The sequence below is a fragment of the Coffea eugenioides genome, chromosome 4, assembly GCF_003713205.1.
Source record: "Coffea eugenioides isolate CCC68of chromosome 4, Ceug_1.0, whole genome shotgun sequence".
Taxonomy (NCBI): domain Eukaryota; kingdom Viridiplantae; phylum Streptophyta; class Magnoliopsida; order Gentianales; family Rubiaceae; genus Coffea; species Coffea eugenioides.
Genome location: NC_040038.1, coordinates 29,396,684 through 29,419,871, shown reverse-complemented (window position 1 = coordinate 29,419,871; position 23,188 = coordinate 29,396,684). Strand labels below are relative to the sequence as shown.

The 23,188-nt window shown below is 35.1% G+C and overlaps 1 protein-coding gene across 1 annotated transcript; it reads right to left on the bottom strand.

Annotated features, from left to right (window-relative positions):
* Positions 1–380: 380 nt before the first annotated feature.
* LOC113769498 (putative lipid-binding protein AIR1) lies at positions 381–827 on the bottom strand. Its single transcript, XM_027313954.1, has one exon. The coding sequence runs from the start codon at positions 825–827 to the stop codon at positions 381–383; it is 447 nt and encodes a 148-aa protein (XP_027169755.1).
* Positions 828–23,188: the final 22,361 nt, after the last annotated feature.

Sequence of the window (23,188 nt, the reverse complement as noted above, 5' to 3'; positions counted from 1 at the left end):
ATCAACACAATATTTAAAGTAGTACTAGAAATTAAATGTGCTGATCTTCGACTGAAAGACACCTGCAGAAAATGACTAGCCTTGAACCCTTCAAAGTGCATGGATTTGATCTTCAAGAACGCATGAAATATTCAATCTCAAACATATATAAGCACACGTTTTGAGTACATATGTAACATTAATTATTGTAGAATATATAGTGAAGTGAAGGTACTTTAGATTTTCCAACCTTACATTATTCAAAAAGAACACAAGCACGACGAATACACTCTCACACATGAGAGTCACAAATCACAAATTGAAATGAACGCACGAACAGCGGGAGAAAATATTCTGAAGACGAAGAGAACGAGCCTAGTTTGCATGCATGCATGCAGGGGCTAAGGGCAGATGAAGCCGTTAGGAGTATTTCTACCGCAATTGTTGAGAATGAGACTGAGAGAAACTGGAACGTTTAGATTGATCCCCAGCACATTTGCTCGAATGGTGGTGCAAAGGCAAACTGCTGCCTCAAGGTCTGCTAGGCCTTGAAGCAAGCTGCAGCACGGTAGGGTAGGAGGAGAACCGATGGTGACTCCAATCAATCCAAGCACATTTGCGCACACACCCAGTTTTAGAGCATCTCTAGGGCACCTTCCTGCTGATCCTGCTCCTGATCCACTGTCATTCCCGCCTCCCGTTCCTGTTCCTTTTCCCATTCCACCGCCTCTGCCTGTGCCCCGTCTTGGGTTGCCGCAGGTGCCACATGAATATGAGGGGGTGAGTAGAGTGAAGACGAGAAGGTTGATGAGGAGAAAGGTTGCTGAGAATGGGGTTTTGGATGCCATGAGAATTTCTCAACTTAATTAGACAGGATATTTGATGTTTTGTGCAAACTTAATTGGATGATTTGAGAATCGGCTTGTAGGATAGGGTATTTATACTTGAAAAGGGTAGGTATTTTCGGTTAAATTAATACTTAACAATCACAAGAAATTGCTGTTTTCTTCCTGAATGAGGGTTCGAGTGGAAATTGGCTAGAGAGTCATAATTGCGGATGCATGACATGCGTGGAGTTGGAAATCTCGGATAATAACATCATATTATCAATAATGATCAATGGCAACATCAGGCACTGGTACTAATTGATCGTATCAATTTGCACAGCTTTGTGTTATACATCACTGTATCAATTGAGAAATTTATGTTATATTAGTTCAGAGCAACCTTTCAAAATTTCCACTTCACCTCCTATGTTATACATCACCGTATCAGGCATTGTGATTTCGTCTATTATCACATGGCCCCTTTAACGTTTCAAAATATTCACTTCACCCCTTATGGTTTTATGTAATGTGAAAATTCGACAGAAAATAACCTATGTAATGCCATTAATTGAAATATTAATAATACCTTTACTTCAATGTTAAATCAATCGATGGCTTAACTTCCTTGTATAAAAGTATAAAAGGATTACGTGAATAAATGTAAAAATCATAGAAGGGTAAAGTAGATATTTATAGAAACCATAAAAGAGTTACATGGAAATTAAGATTTTATCACACGTGCTTTTAGAGCGTGTTTGGTATAATTATCGTAATTGTACATTTCGTCCATTTTTCACTTTATATATAATCATGGGGGAGTTATATAGCAATTTTAAAATTTTAGGGAGGTCATCTGCCATTATATAAATTCACAAGGGGTTATAAGTAATTTATCCAAAATTTTATATTGGTCTAGAGCAACTACTAGACATGCTTAATAGTAGGTCCAAAACTAATAAAAATAAATAATAAAAACTCTATGTGGACATATAAAAACTCAATTTGCTAATTTACATGTTAGGTGGGATCCACTTGACACATTAAATGAGATCGAGTGGGATCTTTGTATATCTATGTCAAATTCTTTCATTGGTTCGGGAACAAACATGCCAAATAGTTGCTTTGGAACGGCATAAAACTTTCCTAGGTCAGTAGGTTACTATTACCCTCAAACTTGACATATTAGATGAGATCGAGTGAGATCTTTGTATATCCATGTCAAATTCTTTCATTGGTTCGGGAGCAACATGCCAAATAATTGCTCTGAAACAACATAAATTTTTCCAAGTCGGTAGGTTACTATTACCCTCAAACTTGACACATTAGATGAGATCGAGTGCGATCTTTGTATATTCATGTCAAACTCTTTTATTGATTCGAGAACAAGATACCAAATAGTTGCTCTAAAATGACATAAAATTTTCCTAGATCAGTAGGTTACTATTACCCTCAAATCACAAGGCAGGCCAAGAAGTCAGTGGCTATTATTTTCAATTCGTAGTAGGTGATTATTATTTTCAATAACATCTTCGCATGCGACTTTGAAGGTCTAATTGCGCTTGTGAATTGAAATTGATCTGGACATCGCATATTACATACTTGTGACAACCCCACCTCCCCTTAGAGCGTACCCTAGGGTTTAGTGAGTCGCCTGCCTAGCCTCACCAGGACTCATTCACGCTTAATTCGAGAAAAGAACTTACAACCATAGAAAAGAAATAAAATAACGATTTCAAACTTAGCATATACACTGATGCTCAAATCCAACTACAAGTCTCATACATGCCCAAATACATTAAAATGTTTACAATCCAAGTACAATCAACCCCTAGTCGGGTGCTAGCGTGAGAACAATTGTAAAATTCAAAAAAACTAAACCACACTAGTTTGTACAAGTCTCACGCCTCGCTCGTACCCCTGTAAGGAAAACAAATGGCGTGGAATGAGCTAAAAGCCCAGTGAGGTTCCAAATAGCAAGTTGACCATTATTTAAAAGTACAAGTATCAATGTAGAAAAATAGCGAGCATAATAAGTTCATAAAAGTGAGCAATAACACTTCAAGTAGCAAATCTCAAAATAGGCGAGTGTAAAAGTTTTTCAAAAGAAACAATAACCCAAGAGTAACGATCATGTCAAAATATAAGGATACGGATGGCTCTCAAGAGCCAAGTTCCTATTGCTTCACCAGAACTTGATCAAGTAGTAGTTGACACTGTGACGACCCCACTTCCCCCTAAGGCGAATCAAAGGGTTGGCGGGCCGCCTGCCCAGCTCTCGCCAGGACTCACGCAAGCATTCTAACCCAAAACCTTTCGAAGAATAACCTAATCTATTACAAAATAATTTTCCCGAAGAAGACCGTCACTAAAACCACATTAACTTCAGAGATAGCGGTGATTTAAAATAGCCAATCGAAGCTCTTAAACGTCCCACATGCTACAATCCAAGGTATAAAGTCGTACAAAACCGGATAGATAATTACATACATCACTAATACAAACTTATAAGCCAAACGCTCGAATTAGGGTTTACACATTTTCCAGCTTCAAGTGGCAATCCAAAATAAAAGTACATTATCCAAATTAACGCATTACAGCCCACAAAATAAGTCATAGCATTCAAATGCATTCCAAAAGGAAAACATGAGTAAGTTTCAAAGCTTTCAATTTCCAGCACCTGTTAAGGAAAACAAATAAACGTGGGGTGAGCTAAAGCTCAGTGGTGCCCCAAAGCATGCAATCACATAAGGCAAGTAACGAGTATGAAATTTAATAATTAAGAAAGCGTAGAACAGCACAAAGTAGGATACAGGGGCTCTCAGGAGCCAAATTCCTCGCTTGATCTGAAACCACCGTAGTTGACCCTCCGTCAACTCTCACTACTTATGATCCATGTAGAGTATCTCATTTTGTTTCCTAACCCGTCACCGTTCATACCCCTGTCCCGGGCCCGAACACCGACTAAGGAAGCAGTATACTCGAGATATACCCTTATAAAATTGGGAACAGTATACATGAGTATACCCTCAGGAATTGGTCGAGGGATTCACCCAGCGATGTTATGTCCAACACGTGGTTACTAGGTCAGGATAAGAGGCCCTCCCACCTTTAAGGTGTGGTACATTCCCCTGCCTAGTGATTTAGTACTTGAGATAGGATAAGAGGCCCTCCCACCCTCAGGTGTGGTACATTCCCCTACTCAGTACTTAGCACATGAGATAGGATAAGAGGTCCTCCCACCCTCAGGTGTGGTACATTCCCCTACTCAGTGCTTAGCAAGTATTCCAAGGTTTTAGCACTTGAGATAGGATAAGAGGCCCTCCCACCCTCAGGTGTGGTACATTCCCCTACTCAGTGCTTAGCAAGCGCAAGCAAGATATTTACGAAAAACACTTCACACAAGTCACCACTCGAACGGCTAGTGTGATAAAGTACACACTGCTCACTTCAATGGATCAGAAATTATTTTTCCCAAATTATCACGTATTGAGTCAAGAAAGCACTTTAACCAAATAAGCATAGAATAAGCAGGGACACTCACCAAGAGTGAAGTTCAGATGTCAAGTTGAGAATCAAATTCCGCGTCCTCGCAATATCCTAAAATACCAAATTTTGAAACTATAAGTTTTCTATTCAATTTTTAAACTTATTCGTATAGGGAATTATCTAATATATTACTAGTTTACTTTCTCAAGAAATTTCAAAAATCTACTTAGGTTGAAACTTGACAAAAGTAGTAAGAATGTTTCTTATAGTTTTCCTTGAGATACTTTTCCTTAGAAAAGGGTAACTAGTATTATTTTCTTGAAACAATTCGACCATCCACTTAGGATTGAAATTTTGTAAAAGTAGGAAATGTTTTATATGGCTTTCCTTAAAAATATTTTTCTTTAAACGAGTGCGGCTAGTACTATTTTTTTTTTTTAGAATAAATTTTCCTTGCCGAGGAAGTTTTCTGCTATTTTTAGTTAAAGTCACTAAAATCTTGTATTGGGAAATTTTCCTCTAGACAATTAGCCAGGGACAATTTTAAGGAAAGAAAAGGAAATAGATCAAGACTTAGGGTTTTAAAACTAGTGAAATCATTTTCTAAAAGTAATAAGGCTAGTTTACGCTTAAAGGAGAAATATCGAGTTGGCAAGGTTTAGAAAATCCCTACACGAAATTTCTAACTTTAACCTTCAGTGCTAAGTTCTATCGTACCATACTAGAGTGAAGATATATTTAAATAGCTTGCTTAAAAACTTCTCAAGTTCACAGGACCAAAATGGATTCCTTACGATTCCGATTTACAAGCGCATAATATTTAAGATTTGTCAATATAACCAACTCACATTTCAAATAGAAATCTCACTAGGGCTTCGTCAATCATTAGCCCTAGGTTTTCAACAGATTCAATTCTGATCAAGAATAAAACGAATGACCAAGGCTTCGTCAATCATTAGCACTTGGTTTTGGCAAGCTCATATCACATCTTAACTAAAACAAAATGAAGGTAAGGCCTCCAGAAATTCCAGCAATTAAAGTTCATCATCCTTTAATATTTATAACCCATTCAAATGGCCAAGGGCTTCATCAATCATTAGCCCTTGACAACCATCAATCACTTCCAACCACAATTCAATCAGGAATTCAAATCACAATTAAGCTAAATGTTCGATCCAAGTCAAAATTCAGTTTCATGAAGAAACAGGACATTCAAGCAGGACAGCCTACTTTGAGGAGTCACGGACAGCAGTACATATGGAGGAAAAATATGACATTTTTACAGAACAAAGGCCCATGATTCTAGTTTCAAATGCCACTAACGTCACCTTAAACGGATTTTCCTACACCAAGATATAAGCATTTTACTGAGACTGGTCAGTAAAATCCGAAAATCTGAAATCTCATTTTTCACTTGTGAAAAACTCCTTTTTCTCTTTTAACACCATAAGGTTTTTATTCAAACCATCCATACATTTCTTATAGAATCCTAAAACAACATATTCCAGGCATTTCCCACCATTATGTTTCAAAGAAAAGTTTCGAAACCAAGCTGAAATTCCAACTCAACCTTCGGCTATCACAAAGAAAAATTCCAGCATTTATATTCCAACATTCTTGGTTCAGTCTTCCAATATATTGCATATTTCATCGCTAAGCAACTTACACAGCTTAAAATACACATCTCTCATGCATTTCTAAACCATTACATTCCAAGGAAGAAATAAAATAACATTCCAGAACCCATTAAAATTTCCAAAAACAAACTGAAAATTCCTGCTCAAACCTCTCGGCTATCAAGACTTTTCCAGCACTTAGAGGTTTATAAATCCAGCTTTTCCTTGGCTAAAACATGGTTTTAGGTTCTCAAATTTGACATGCAAAAACTTGTCTAGCTAATTAACATATCCAGTTCAGAGTTAAGTTCAAACAACAGTCGTAAACCTCAAAAATTTCCAAGTTCAAACCTCGCGGCAGTTCACAAAATTTTCCAGCAATTAGATGTTCTTAATTCAGCTTTTTCCTCGGCTAAAATCAAAGTGTTAAGGGCTCAAGTTCAACATGCCATCACTTAACTAGTTAATTAACATATCTAGCTCAGGAATTAAATTCGATTAACGACGAAAGTCATCCAAAATTTCCAGAAATTTCCAGCTAGCCTCGGTTGCAGCTGCATGAAGACTGATTGCATTTTATTTTATTTTTTTTTTTTTTTTTTTTTTTTAAATCATCATCTGAGGTCTAGATTCCACATGCAACACCCTAATCGACTTAATCATTCACTTTTTAGTTAGCTAATCATGATCTCAAACTCAGATTATCAAAATTGGACAGATTAGAAACTGCATTGCCTTATTAACCTCTCAGCCGAACCATTTATCCTTCCAATCAAATTTTTCTTTTTCCAATGTCTCATCCGATGGTTTAAAATCAACATGCAAAGCTTTAACCAGTTTAATCAGCTAGTGATTAGTTGATTGGGCACCAAAACAAGCTCAGATTACTATGACTAAACAGGATTACATCTGCATTTCTGATTAAAGCTCACGGTAATTCCATGTTACCAACGCAGATTTTTCTCAAGCTTCAAATTTCATCATCCGAATGCATAATCCAACATGCAACCTCTTAAACACTGTCATCTACCACTGATTAGCTTAATCTAGCACAGAAATTACCTCAGAAGCAAGCTAAGCTTACGCACAAGAAGTCTGAAATTTTTTTTCTTCCTCTCGGTTCTCACGCACGGCCTGAAGTGCTGGTTTGCTTGGCTGTGGCAGCCGGTGGAGCTGGTGGTTGTTGCGGCTGGAAAACTGGGTGCAGCTGGAAGAAATGAAAGTGCAGAATGGGTGGAACTCGCTCACGGTTTCTCCCTAGTTTCACTCTAGCTCACGGACAGAAATTTGGAAGTGTTGCAGCTCGCGGATTGCAGCTCTCTCACTCTCTCTCTTCGTCGATGATAACAAGGCAGAGGGGAAATGTTGTTGTGGGTTTGGGGTGTGGTTTGGAATATGAAATGAAGAGGAAGAGGGATGGTGCCGCTGTTTTGAGTAGGAGATTGCGTGTTGAGATGGTTAAAATTTCTATTGGTCGGATGTGCGGTGCTTGTAATGCTGTCAGAGGGATTGTTTGGTTTTGCATGAAAATGTTGTGGTTGTATGGGCATTTTAGTCTTTTCACTTTTCTTCCTAACCTCTACTTAATTCCTCAATTCTAACTTAATTCCAAAAATTATCCCCAAGTGTGATTTGAATGCCTAATTATACACTAGTCATGCAAGACTTTAATTATCGTAATTTCATGCCTTGAGTATGTTTCGCATACTTGTATCATATTTATCTAAAATTCATTGATTTTGTCTTACCGTGAAAAATTTCCTTTAAACCTATAACGCTAGCAACTAATTGAAAATAGTCATTGAGTTTCAAGTAATTTATTTTTAAAGTAATAAGATTAATCGGCTCAAGTATCATTAATTTTGCATAAAGGAATTTAAGTATTCTAACATTTTATGTTAAGGCGAAAAATTTAATCTAACTCTAAAGATATTATTTTAGTTTAGCAAAACCAAGAAATTTCATAAATTAGAAAAATTATATTATTTTTCACATAAAATTGTTTTTACGTACTTATCTGCAAACAAGTGAAAATAATGCTAAAATTTATTAAAGAATTAAAAGAAATGCAAATGAAATATGCACAGGCTTATATATATTTTTGGGATTCTCACAGACACTCCGTCAACTTTCAAGTAAAGGAACCAGTCCAGTAAAGCACCACTTAGCTACAATCTCCGTCTACCAACCAAACCCCCTACTGGGCCCAAAATTCTCAATAAACACTGGTGGTAACACTCGAGTATATTGATTAGTCGAGGAGATAGCACTCCACTCGACAAAACTAATGACCCAGGGTTCGTTAGTGAATCGACCAAGCCCTTGCCGGCTCGACTCGACCAACTAGCCACAGGGTTTCTGGAATTCCAGACAAGATACAACTCATATGCATGTATATCAATTCAATTGAAATCATTGAACAAGAATATGTCACATTAGGGCAAGTGCGATAAAGTACACTCTTGCCCTATCAATCCACTCATATATCATGTAATCACATTGGTCAAGTATTAAACACAAATGTCAAGTTCAATCAAGTATTCGGAAGCACTCACCAAAGATGTAGTGCCTTTATGGGTCACGGTCAGGTATTACTCCTTGTTGGGAGTCCAAATCTGCGATAAAATATCGTTGATGAGCTTTGAAAATCAACTAAGGTTTGAAACTTAAACGTTTCGTTTAACAAGAATCAAGTAATTGAAACTCATTTAGAGAATATTCAAAAAAATCTTGCTCGCTTTTCAAACTGTAAAACTTTGAAACAATTATACTTTGAAATACCATTTGAGTCGAAGAAACGAGAAAAACGTATTTCTATTAGTCGTAAATTTCATTTTTCCAAGGGTACAAGTTTCGGCCGAATTCTAACTTATATACCTTTATGAAAGAAGACTTGAATATCCTAAATGATTCAAGTGATATTCGTTCTCAAATCCTTACTCAAGTCGCACTTACATCTACCTAGCCCTCGAGTGCAAATTTGGGCAGCACGCCCTTTGTGTTTACCTATTTTTCAGCCATTTATGGCTTCATTATTTTTCTCAATTCAGCCCCAAAATCATACATAAATAATCTAACCACAATAGCTTTTCAATAGGCTCAATGTCATTCAATTACAAAACAATGCTAGAAAATGGACCAGAACTAATGTTTAAGACAATTAACAAAATGACAGGTTTGACGTCTCTTAGCATTTTGGTCACCATCGAAGCTACACTTATCGGATTGGGGTGCACCTTATACCGTTTTGAAGCTAAGACAAAGGTTTACAACTTTCACGAAGACAACTCAACCCATTTCACAGTTGATCTAGGTCGAATTTGCAAATTACAGAACCAGAATTCATTATCAGTCTGGTTATAAGCACTGGATTTAAATGGCAAGAACTCAAACTACAAAATTCCGATTGAGAAGTTTTCAGATGCGTTGGAAAGCTGAAACATAGGTTAAAACTTTTATGTTTTGGCCAAATGCTGATTTGATACAGATCAAAGTGAAAAACGAAGCCAAACCTGTGAAATCTCAAAACTGCCTGCTGAAAAGAACATTTGGCAGTCGGGGGTATTTCAGTCATTTAACATGATACAGTGCTCCGATTGAACTGAAATTTTATAGGAAGCTATATAACATCATTTCCTACAACTTTCATGTTTTGATCTAAGCCTGATTTGGCCTCTAACATGGACGAATTACACTGGTCAGAACAGAGCAGATTCCACTATCAAAACTGGAAATTCAACTTTTAAGGCTAAAAATTACAATCAAGCCACTAATCATCTCACAAATTCCATATCCAAACCAATTACCAACATTTGAAAGTTAAACAACATATTCAAGGCTTAAAATTATCAAACCCTAGCTGAAATTTCATGAATCACCACCAAAACTACAAAATCTTCCATAAAACCTACTACAAACAAGCATAATCTCATTCAAGTGCAAGATTAAAGAAATAAAGTAGCTTCTTGCCGAAAGTACCTTTAAACCTCAAGAAAGATGGAAGTTTAGTGCTTTTCCTCCAAAAATCTCTCCACTCAAGTCCTTAATCTTCCCTAGTGAACCACTTTTATGGAGTATTTTTCAAGCTTGTGGATTGAAACTCAAGATTCAAGCATGAAGTTGGGGTTGAAGATGAACTTTTCTCTCCTATTTTTCCTCTCAAACTCACGGCCAAGATGGAGAAAAAAGTGCAGGAATTTTGGTCGAAAACAAAGTTAAGAAGATAGGAAAGTTTGTTGGTTAAACTTGGTTGGCCAACACTTGTCAAGCCGCCATTGGTCCTCTTGTTTTTTTTTCTTTTTTCCTTTTCTTTTGGTCAAAAATGGTGGCTGTTTTATAGGATATTTTAGGGATGATTAGCTGAAATAAAAGCAAGGTGATTAAGGTAATAAAGTAGTGTTCAAGTGGTGTACTCACTCGGTGACAAACGGCACATGTCGGTTCACACCGTTTTTCCTTAACTCACACGTACTAGGGTTTTCACTTATAATTCACTAATTTATTATTATTACTTCTAATCACACACTTTTTCTTATTTAAAATCCACTTTTAACCACCAAATTTAGTACACACTCCGTATCGATTACTCACACTACCAAAAGACGTAAGAACCCGTAAAAATCCTAATTTACCCTAACGATGAAAGTAAAGGGGAAATTCTTAATTCTATTCTTTATTTCAACTATTGAGGGAGTAAATAAATAGTAAAAAAAATATTATAAAGTAATTTAATCAAAATAAGAGGGAATTTTAAGAAAACATGAGCGAATTTTCCAGTCGTCACACTCTCTCCTCCTTAAAAGAATTTCGACCTCAAAATTCATACATGTATTCATAAATAACTTAGAGTATTTTCCTTGCATATCCGTTTCTAGCTCCCAGGTCTCACCGTAGCCAAAATTTAGCTAAACAATGAAAAACACGAATCGTACCTTCTACTACCTCCGATGGTTCAGGTACTGCCTGTTGGTCCAAGGCGTACACTCTAGGGGACATTAACCCTAGGTATTGCTCAAAACTTGACGAAGTACAACTAAGTACGTATGCGTGAATAGTAAGGGTCCCCAATCTCACTAATATTTTCAATATATCCCAAGTCCAGACTATTCGCATCCCCCTTGCCTTGGCTTTCACCATCCAAACTTATCCTCATATTACTCGGGATACCGACTTATCATAAAGGTATCACTCTTTGGTACTCGGGTATAGGAATTCGAAAATATGATAATTCACTACTCAAGTTAACTAGGCTCAAGAGGAAATCAACAACTTTTGAGATTCCTACCCAACATACATATCTAAAGTCCCCAACAATAGACATTTATTTCACACTTAACAAGCCAATCCCCACAGTCCGAGAACCCTCTCCCAGCACGAGCTCGATAGGAGCTCTGATACCATCTGTGACGGCCCCACCTCTCCCTAGGGTGTACCCTATATGACGCCCCCACTTCTCCCAAAAGCGAACCCGAGGGTATCGGCGGGACGCCTGCCTAGCTCTCGTCAGGACTCACTCACTCGTATCTCTAGAAAATAACTTACATCCATAGAAAAGTAAATAACACGGCAATTCAAGCTTATAATATACATTAATGCCCAAACCAAGATACAAAGCTTCTATACATCAAAATACTTCATAGCGGTTACACTTCAAGCACAAATCACCTAATCGGGATATAGCGCGAGTACAAATTCAACATTTAAAATAACTAGACTACACTAGTCTGTACACGTCTCATGTCTCGCTCGTACCCCCTGTAAGGAAAACAAATGGCGTGGAATGAGCTAAAAGCCCAGTGAGGTTCCAGACACATAAACAAACAATGAGTTCAATACATTAACCATCGATAGCAAGTAATTCCAGAAAGATGACAATATAAAGCAATAATAACATTCATTAAAAGGATACGTGCTCACATGGAGCCATTCATTCATTCTCTTTTCATTTCCTTATTCCTCCATTCGTTTGCAAATGCATTTTGATAAGTAAAACCATTCATTTCCATTGACATTCGTTCATTCATTTCATTTCACCCCCTCCTGGACATTGGCCAGGTTCCACCAGACTACAAGGTAATACTCGAGTATACCAAACGTTCACCCAGGGTCACCAAATCCCCCGACCGAGTCCGCTTCTGGCTCGAGTCGACCGACAACGAAGGGCAAGGGCCCAGTTCAGCCAAACGGCTTACATTCATGTGCAACTAGCATTTAATTATTTAATTATTAAAATTTTCGCGTTCATTTAGGTCGAGTGCGATGAAGGACACACTCGCCTAGAAAACTCATTTTAAGTAATCATTGAAGATATTTAACATGTTATCATTCGTTCGTAACAAGTCATATAATCAAGAACAAGCCACATAGTCAATGAAAATATAACAAACAAGGAACACTCACCTATTTATGCAAAATAATGTCCAAAATATCCTTCCAAATAACATCCTCAATCACCAAGAAACCCTAATATAATCAAAAGAACACATTATACTTCAACCATCAAAGATGTAAGTGATTCAAAGAAAATTTGAATACGTACTCGTATAAAGTATAAATATGATTTTGGTAGTGAAAAGAGGACATAAGTAATAAGTAAAATATTTGTAAAACTTATGCTCACTCGTAAAACTTTAAAATTTCCATTTGAGTCGAAGTGACAAAGAAAACGTATTTCTATTAGTCAAAAATTTCATTTTTCCATGGGTACCAATTTCGGCTAAGTTCTGACGTATATACCCCGATAAAAGACGACGCAAATACCCTAGATGGTTCAAGTGGTATTCGCTCTCAAACCTTACTTAAGTCGGAAGTATCTCTACCTAGTTCTTGAGCGTAAATTTGGGCAGCACGCCCTTTGTATTTACCTATTTTCCAGCCATTGATGGCTTCATTCTTTTCCTCAATCAATCCCAAAGTCATGCACAATATAAGCTCCTCACAATAGCCGTTCCATAGGCCCAAAGTCATTCAAGTACAAAATCAAGCTAGGAACATGTGCGGAAATAAAGTTTGAGTCAAGAAACAAAAGACAGATTTGACGTTGTTTTACGTAACGGACACAACCGAGGCTACGCTTATCAGATTGAGGTGAAATTTATACCATTTTAAATCTAAGACAGAGGGCTACAATTTTGTTGAAGACCACTCAGTCCCGTTTGCAATGTATCCAAGTCAAATTCACACATTACTGTACCAGATTCCTACCGACAAGCTAGTTAACCATACTATGTTTCAATGGCCATAACTCAGGCTACCGAAGTCCGATTGAGGTGTTCTTAGGGGCGTTGGAAAGCTAAAACATAGGGATAAAAGTTTTATGTTTTGTCCAAAGACTGGTTTGGAACAGATCAAGGTTAAAAATGCTGCCAACATGAGGAAATGTCAAAACTGTCTTCTGGACTCTACCTAGGGCAGTCTCAGGGGTAATTTTGTCTTTTCATGAGTTACAGTGCTTTGATTGAGCTGAAATTTTGTAGGAAACTATAAAACATCATTCCCTACAACTTTCATATTTTGTGATAAGGCTGATTGGGTCTCTAACATACTCAAACAGAAACGGGCAGAACTGAACCATAAGAAATCTCAATTCTGGAATTTCAAGAATATAATGTGCAACTTCATATTTCTAGTTTAAAACCACTACTACTACCTCCTATACAAGCCTACATACACCATATACCATCCAAACAACCATCATTCCAACAACCAAAGCTGAATTTTTTTACACTATAGAGCTGGAATTTACCAAAACTAATACTAAAACCATGAAAGTTACCTAACAAGCCATAACTTTCACTTGTAAACCAATAAGTAGCATAACCATGAAATAATACCATCCTTACCTAGAATTGGAGAAGCACAACAGCCCCTAGGAAGCTTGAACCACCAAAACTCTCCACTCCAAGATGATAATCCACCCTCCTAAGCAACTTCTATGGATTATTTGGTGAATCTATCGGTTAGTTTGCAAGATTGAGCAAGAAAGCAAGCTTGAATGAAGTGGTTTCTTTCTCTCTTTTTCCTCTCTAAATTTCATGCACAATGAAGCTTAGAAGACAGAAATTGAGCTCCAAGAAAGGGATAAGAAGCTTAGACTTGAGTTGGTCAAAAATGGGTGGATGCTTGCCAAGTGCCATCACAAGATTACATCTCACTTTTTTTTTCTTTCTTCCTTTTCTTTAGTCAACAAAGATGGCTGGATTAAGGGGTAATTTAGGGCTGATTAGTCAAGTAAACATAAAGGGATTAAGGTAATAAAGTGATGGTCAAGTGGTGTATTCCATCGGTAACAAACGGTACCCGTCGGTTCAACCCGTTTTTTCTTACATCGCGTATACTAGGGTTTTAACTTATAATTCACTAACTTATTATTATCACCCCTATTCACACACTTAATATCATCTAAACTCACTCTTAATCACCAAATTTGATCCCCATTCTGTACCGGATAATCACACTACGGATAGGCATAAAAACCCTAATTCGCGCTAACTTAAAAACCAAAGGGAAAACCCTTAATTCTATGTTCATTTACACTTATTGTCGGGTTATTATAAAGTAATCTATTCCAAATAAAAGGGAATTTTTGAAGAAAAATGTGAGGGATTTTAGAATTCCATTGATTACAATTAGGGTTTCAATTAAAAATGAGAGATTCAAGAAAACCGGTTAGTCACAAGTAAACGAGGGTTTTTATTAGACTTTAAGGTTTCTAGTTTTTAAACAAAAAAAATTTAAGGGTTTAACTCAAAACCAAAACGAAACAATTTCCTACCATTCGGGGTATCACACCCTAGGGTTTAGTGAGTCGCCTGCCCAGCTCTCGCCAGGACTCATTCACGCTTAATTCGAGAAAAGATGAAATGACTGAATCAAATGTTCTTTTCAGCAGGCAGTTTTGAGATTTCACAGGTTTGGCTTCGTTTTTCACTTTGATCCGTATCAAATCAGCATTTGGCCAAAACATGAAAGTTTTAACCCTATGTTTTAGCTTTCCAACACATCTGAAAACGCCTCAATCGGAATTTTGTAGTTTGAGTTATTACCATTTAAATCCAGTGCTTATAACCAGACTGATAATGAATTTTGGTTCTGTAATTTGCAAATTCGACCTAGATCAAATGTGAAATGGGTTGAGTTGTCTTCGTGAAAGTTGTAACCCTTTGTCTTAACTTCGAAACGGTATAAGGTGCACTCCAATCCGATAAGTGTAGCTTCGATGGTAACCAAAATGCTAAGAGACGTCAAACCTGTGATTTTGTTAATTGTCTTAAACATTAGTTCCGATCCATTTTCTAGCATTGTTTTGTAATTGAATGACATTGAGCCTATTGAAAGGCTATTGTGGTTAGATTATTTGTGTATGATGAAATTCTTAATTCTATTCTTTATTCCAACTATTGAGGGAGTAAATAAATAGTAAAAAAAATATTATAAAGTAATTTAATCAAAAGAAGAGGGAATTTTAAGAAAACATGAGCGAATTTTCCATCATCACAATACTAAATCCGGTAAGGATCGCATATGTCCTTTTTGCGTGCAAGTTCGGAATGCGCGTGAATTTTAGGTATCATTTACTGTTCACTTCACGTTCATAAAATTTTGTAAAGCCTCAATCATCGAAGAGGCTAGATAAAACTGGCAAAATAGGTGTTGCTACACTGAAATATTTGACAACTAGTTTTCAATCCCCGTTCGTAGAACAGGAATGCAAAGAAGGTCTACGCTTTAATAGTAATCTTAAGTTTTAAAATCGTATGATAAATCATTGAGATAAATAATTTAGTTTCCTTAAAATCTAAGAGGGAGCATTGTGATTTTTTGAAAAAATAAATTACCAAATAAGTCATAGCCCTATTTTTTGGCTCAGAATTATCAGTACATATTTGTATAACATGTTCTTCTATATAATCATCGGAGTGCCATGAATTTTAAGAATACTAAAAACGAATTACATCACTCAGACCTATAAAGGAAAAAAAATAAACTGTAACTTGGAGATGCAATAATAATAATAATAATAATAATAATAATAATAATAAATAAAAAAATGAAAATCAAATGAAGCATTGAAAAGTAATCTCATCCCTATTTTCACCGGTTGTGGCATTTGTTAACCACAAATAGGCATATCAATGGATCCGGTCTTAACCAAATCTAACCCAAACCCAATGTACTTGGGTAGGGTTTGGATTTAATTTCTCAAATCCAGACCCTATCTAGACCCAAACCCTGTAAAAGAGTCATGGGTCTGGATAGGATTTGATTTTCTAAGATCTATATCCAAATTCAAACTCATACCAGAACCTACCCAAACCCATGTATATATAATTAAATTTTACACACACGCATATATATATATATATATATTAGTAAATTTATAAAATATTCTCATATTTTATGGTTATTGGATCAAATACTATAAGACTTCATAACTGTTTTCTTTTTTCAACCTAATCCTAGTTGTCAATAATTAGTACAAAATTTTTCAAAAAAAAGGAGAAAAAGTAAAGGCAAATAAATGAAAGATTTGATATAGATACAGTTGAAATTTTAATAATAAATAGAAGCAGTCGAGGATAGTTATTTTTTTTGAGTTCATAATACTGCATTCAACTTCTTGAATATTAATTTTATTATTTAAAAATAAAAATTGGATGGCATTTATATTTTTTTGAAATCTATATATTTTTAATGTATTTTTATTTTAGAGCGTTTACAAAAATACAATGGATATCCATTGGATGCCCAAATCCAGGAGGGTCTGTGTTTGAATTTATTTTTTCAGACCCATAAGGGTTTTGGTCTGGGTCTAACTAAATTTAATGGGTCCGGATCTGGAACAAAGGAATCCAATCCAAATTCTATCCATTGACATGGCTAACCACAAATCAGGATGTTACAATTAATACTTCTTTTTTTTATACATAAAATGAAAACCCTTATTTTAACTCAAACTTCCTTGAAAACAAAAATACATAATACTTTCACTCAGTCAGTATCTAAACCTGTTCTGACACAATTGCGTCACTTGATGAGCTACCTAATTTCTCCTCCAGTAATCTACCGTTCTTTAACATCCACAATTGCCCATATGCCCAAAAATTTTTGACAAAATTTTTCCCTCCCCAAATTCCCATCCCTTCTGCACAAAACGAAAAAACAAACCAAAGTTATGCACCAAATAATGGAAAAATGTACCAAATTATGGAAAGTATAAGCACATACACAAACTCTATCAAACCTTGTATATCATCCATTATGTGAAACAATACAAATAATTAATCAGAAATTACTACTAAATTATACTTACTCTTGTGTATGCTTTGCTTTTCTTTTTCTTTTCAATAAATTTTGGATTTGTAGTTGCTTGCACGAAGATATGGGAGATACAGTCTTGCTAATTGTTGTGGCAAATGAGGCTTTCGTGAGTCTTTCAGGTTATACTAAAGAATCCAGAACTAAACCTCCAATTGATATAGTCTAACACACACAAATAATAGAGTTCACTAAAAAATTTAATGAAATTTGGGAAAAAAAATTTACTTACCTCATCAAAAGATCATTATGTAAGGACAACTATAAGATCATCACGAATTTCTTTTGAGACGTAGTAGTAATCAAATTAAAGAATTTTTTCCAAATGATATAATAACGGTAATTGAAACATAGGCAAAACATTCGAGATATGTACTTATAGGTGCAAGCACAAGTGCAAAACAGAATATGTAAAGATCTTGTAACCTTCGATTGCTATCATCACCAACTGCTATCTTCACCAATTTTCAAACGAATATTATGTTCAACAGTTTTTCAATAATTTTCTTGGCAAGATATGGTAACCATTAACAACAAACCGAGAAGGAAAAGAACAATTATCCATTGACACGATGGTTTTTTTATTTTTAAATTGACATGATAGCTTTTTTTTTTTTTTGAAATCAGAAGATACATAACAAAACAATGGTTCTTGACATCGATTATGATGAGGATGGCATATAATAAGGATAATCCTAAATCTTAAATTTTGTAAAAGAAAAGATAAATAACAGATTAAGTTGTTAGTTAAAATGTGAAATAGGTGAGGCATTTGATTGGAAGGAGAGTTGGATTGAGTTATAAACTAAGAAAGTATGTAATTTAGAAGATTTTGAAAACAATATCTCCAACTTACAAAGAAAAAAGGAGGAAGAAGAGAGGGGGATGTGAGTCATCGGATTTGGGAGGAATAAAAAGAGATCGTCGAGTGTTTCAGGAGAAGCGCTGACAGTAATTGCTGTCTGCTTAAGCCAAGTAGAAAAGAGAATGACTTATTATATATATATAACGTCCCTGTAAAACCTCCCTGTGCGATTCAGAAAATTTGCATGCTTAGAGCGTTGAAAGAATGGAAATGATGTTTTGACCATTTCTGATTCCGACAGAGCTTGATTTCAACCATTAATAAACACAGTCAATTCTTACCAATTATTTCTTAATTTAAAAAAAAATGAAAAAATGGATCAATCTTCTGTCGGGCCAGTTAACGCTGTGTTTGGCTTGGGCTCATTTGACATGGTTGTTCTGTAAAGCCCGTAAAGTTTGACGCTCAACCAGATTAGTGGTGTATGATATTTCAGGCGTGCACTCTTTGTTTGCGGCTGCGGATATTCTGCTGATAAAGTTCGGATATCAGAAGGGCTCCAGGCCCAAATAAACACTCATAGGAGTGCCTAAAATCGTAAAATCTTCTAAAAGTTCAATAGTCACACTGCAAATAAAATCGTCACCACTATTAGGTCTTATGTGTTTATTTTTCTTTATAACGTGGCCAGAATTATCGTGTTTTTAAACAAGCTAACCTCAAACCAGTTCACTTCTTCAATCTATAATGGCTATTTGTGAGTTTGGGATAGAAAAGAAAATATGGGAAATGTTAAGTTATGAAAGAAAAGAAAGGAAAAAAATAAAGTCTTATGTTGTCTGGGAGTTTTAAGAAAGAAATGGAAGTATATTAGACATACATGTCATTAAAATTTCTTTCAATAGCCATCTAAGGACAAAATCGGCATTTAAAACATTAGTGAGCTTTTTTTTTATTAGCAGTAGGACAAATTAGTGAAGCTTATTCTATCTTTCCGTCGTTTCCTTCCCATATTTGGGTTGAAAGCTTCCTTCAATTGGTTACAAAAGTATTCCATCCTTAAAAATCTCCCGAATGACAAAAATCTTCCTCAATTTCTCACTTTCCATTTTTTTTGATGAAATCTCAACTCCCAAATCAGCTGTCAATGAAATCAAGACAAGAGCCTAAAAATTCTTAATTTAGGGGTTCAGGAATAAATTGATTCAAATCACCTTGTTTTTGAGCCATGTTGAATGGACATGAAAGTTAATAGGTCCAAACCTCAAGAATTTGATGATAATTACTTGATAATATTTTTGAACAAAATATTTTGCCCCTTCAAAACAATCAATGAATCAAATATCCAAAAATCTTGTGTTTAGATAAGAGATTATTTAAAATATTATTTGAAATAATTACTATAACACTTATTGTAATGTGATATATATGATATAAAAAAAGTGATTAGAAAGATCAAAATGTGTTTGTAATGCCAGAAAATATATTTTTGACAAATAATTCCTATCCAAAACACACTTAATTGCCCGCAATAGTTTAAGACACAACGAAAATTTTGTGTTCTATCTCAATTAGAGTATACATAAAAAGGCACAAAAAGTACAAAGATAAGCATGCCGAATAATTTGCATTGACTTTGTAGCCTTCAGCACCTAAGGTTTGTGTCAAAGACTTCATCAGGAACATGCAGTTTAAATAGACGTGTGATTTAAGGCAAGTTTGGGAGTTTAAGATAGAAAAGACAAGAAAAGAAACCCTAAGTTATGAAAGAAAAGAAAAGATGAGAAAAGAGAAGAAGAGATTTTAATGTTGTTTGAGAGTTTAAAGAAAGAAGTGGAAAGATTTTAGATATATATGTCATTAAAAATTTGTTCAATAACCATTTAAGGACACAATTGGTATTTCAAAAAAAAATTATAGTCACTCTTCCACTTTCCATCCAAATCAGCCCAAAATGGGCAGAATGTTTTTCTCTACCGTAGCCTCAAAACAAATCCAACCAAATCAGCTCATTTCCCTTCTTTTCTGACACAAAGAATTTCCCAAATGGTGAAAAATTGATTCTGTTTATCACTTTCTTTTCTTTTCTGGCCAAATCTCTCCTCCCAAACGCACTACTAGTTAAAGATGGACAACAATTTTGGGTCTTTTTTATGTTTATATGATTGTTTCATACTTGTAATTATTTGGTTAATAGTACTGAATATTAGCTTCAAAATGAAATATGGGTGAGTACATGGATTAAGTTCCTGTTTCTACAAAACTGGTTAAATTTGGTGCATAATTTTCTGTAACTGACGTATGACAAGGTTGTCATTAGATTCCTTTTTTTGGTGCCTGATGAAGTTGTAGCCACTTAATTGTCATGTGATGGTAATGGGATCGCAATTCACTTCAATTTTTGGGATAATTTCTTTTCTAGGCCGACGGACGAAGGTATATCTGCTTCTTCTTCCATATTCCAATCCTAGTACTCCATTCTTCTTACAGAAAAAGGAGCTCGAAAGGCTAATTCCTAACCAAAAAAATGATAAAAAGAAACGAAACTGCATTTAGCACAAAAGATGTTATCCTTTGATCCAGTTTTCTACAGGCACTTGCATCTAACTTTAAATAAATTTTAGGGCAAAATACACTTTTACTTTCCTATGGTTTAGTAATCCTTCACATAACTCCCCTATAGTTTCAAAGTTATATAATTCTCATAGTTTGAATTAAAGTGTCAAAATGACGGAACGATTATTTGTAATGAAATTCATAAAAATGTCGAAATTACCCTTATTTAAAAACTAAATACCAAAACATTTAAATATAATATGCATGATATTCTAATCCCATATGATTTTATATTTACCATATAACCCCCTTATAATTTAGTACTTTACCATATAATCCTTTTATAGTTTTCAAAATATATACATAATTCCCCGATAGTTAATAAATTTTAATTGACTCTGTTATGGATTGTAAATTCCGTCAATTTTACACCTTAATCCAAACCATGAAAGTGTTATGTATAACTTTTGAAACCATATAGGGGTTATATGAAAAAGCGCTAAATTATAGGAGAGTAAAGTTACTTTGCCCTAAATTCTATTGGAAACCATACTTCGGTTGCAGCATAATGGGAGTTAAGAGAAACGTACTTGGATTGCTTTGATAGCTAATCCACTTCTACTCCCACTCTAACAGAATTCTATTATCCTAGATGGAGTCCCTCTCAACAAGAATTCTATCATGTAAAACTAGAAGAAACCAACTGATCTGACTCTGAAGATTCATTTTGCAGGTTAATTATGCACCAACCTCCCATTTGGTATACATTACGGAACGGCAATGGCAATAACTATCAAATATGGCAGTGAGTTTTGACAAAACCTTAGTGGTTGTTTGGTATTTGTAATCAAAAGGAAAGGTATTAAATTTTTTTTTCTTTTTCTTTTCCTTTCCTTTCCCTTTCTTCTTCCTTCTGATAATAAACCCTAACCTCGTTCAACCACCATCACCACGACCACCGTCGCAACTCCACCATTTTAACCTAATCGAAAGTATGTTGCCAACCAAGCAGCATTAGTTACAGCTCTATCTAAACATTCAGAAACCATAAAAGGAACCTTTTTCACTGCTGTTCCCCCGTTGGTGCAATTGATGAGAAGAGGACGACGTTCGGATCTGCCCATCTGATAAGTACAACAGGTGAGCAAGATTAGAAGCATTTGACCAAGCAGCATTAGTTACATCTCTTTCTAAGCGCTGAAAAACCTGTCCATTGGTCCAACTGAACTCTGAACCATCAAAAGCAGCATCTGATAAACCACATATGTTTGTAAAGACAAATTGAAGTCTTCCATTTCATGAACACAAGAAGCAGCTCCACCTACACGTTCCTTTGAGGGAGAAACAAGTTAAAATCCTAATAACCAGCCAAGGATCCAACATGGATTCTGCCAATAACTCCATTGCAGCTCATAAATCTCTAGGACCAGTCCAAGAGCACATAGCATACACAACAGAAGAGTATAATGGCTGACTAGAAGATAAAGAGATATGAACATGCAATAGCTCATCAGCTAAGGATGAAAGTGAACAATCAATAAAATTCTTCCAAAACAACCAAATCTTGCCACCGAGAAATAGCATGAGTTCGACAAACATCAGCAGCACATCTCACTGAATCCATTTGAGACTTTTGAGTATCACCTCTAATAGTCCACACTGAAAACTTAAAAGAGGCATATACATATCAACACAACATTTAAAGTGGTACTAGAAATTACTTTAATTTCTTATTAGAATAATGGTTTACAATGTTACTTTACTTATCCCGGAATTGATCATTGTGCATGTGATGAATTTAAGATTTTTTTTTCAACCATAAAACATCCATTTTTAAAAAGTATCCACTAGTTTATAATTCACTTTAAGGCTGAAGAGTTTTAAAACTTCCTATAATTTTCAATTAACTAGTACAATAAATACTCAATCACATGGAAAACTAGAAAAAGTCTTCTTCAAGTGACAAAGCACTAGAATTTGGTATAGATTTGAAATGATAATTTTTCAAAAACAACGGATGGTTTTGAGTTGGAAAAAATAAATTTTGCCATTATGCTTTTGTACGCTATAGAAAAAGATCAATCAATTTTTATCACATTAAAATTTAAAAATAAAAGCCTAAAACAAGTATTATAAAGCACCTATAATAGTGAATCAGAGTGTTGCTTAGCAAATTGACGATAATATTTTGCTTGACATGAATTGCTGAGCTTTTAAAATAATTCTTAATTAGTTCTATTCATGCTAATTTGTAATTGCAAAAAGTTGCTAAAAAACAAAGAACAGTAGTTTGTGCAGAATAATTGGGAATAATATAAAATAAGTTTCTTGAAAATGAAAGTCTACTCTACAAAGTTTTTCATGTTATGTTGACTTTAAAGCAATTTATAAATTGCAATAATTACCCTTCGTTGAATAATTAAACAATGGTTTAGAAGTGAAACAATATTAAGTTGTAAATATTTCCAAAAAACAATTCCATTCAGGATTCATCTAGTTTCATCAAATCCATTAGCTTGAGAACTCATAAAACTAAAAACTCGTGATCACACATAAAACACGACTGCAAAATTCCAGCAACAACCTAAATCTTTTATTGGCAT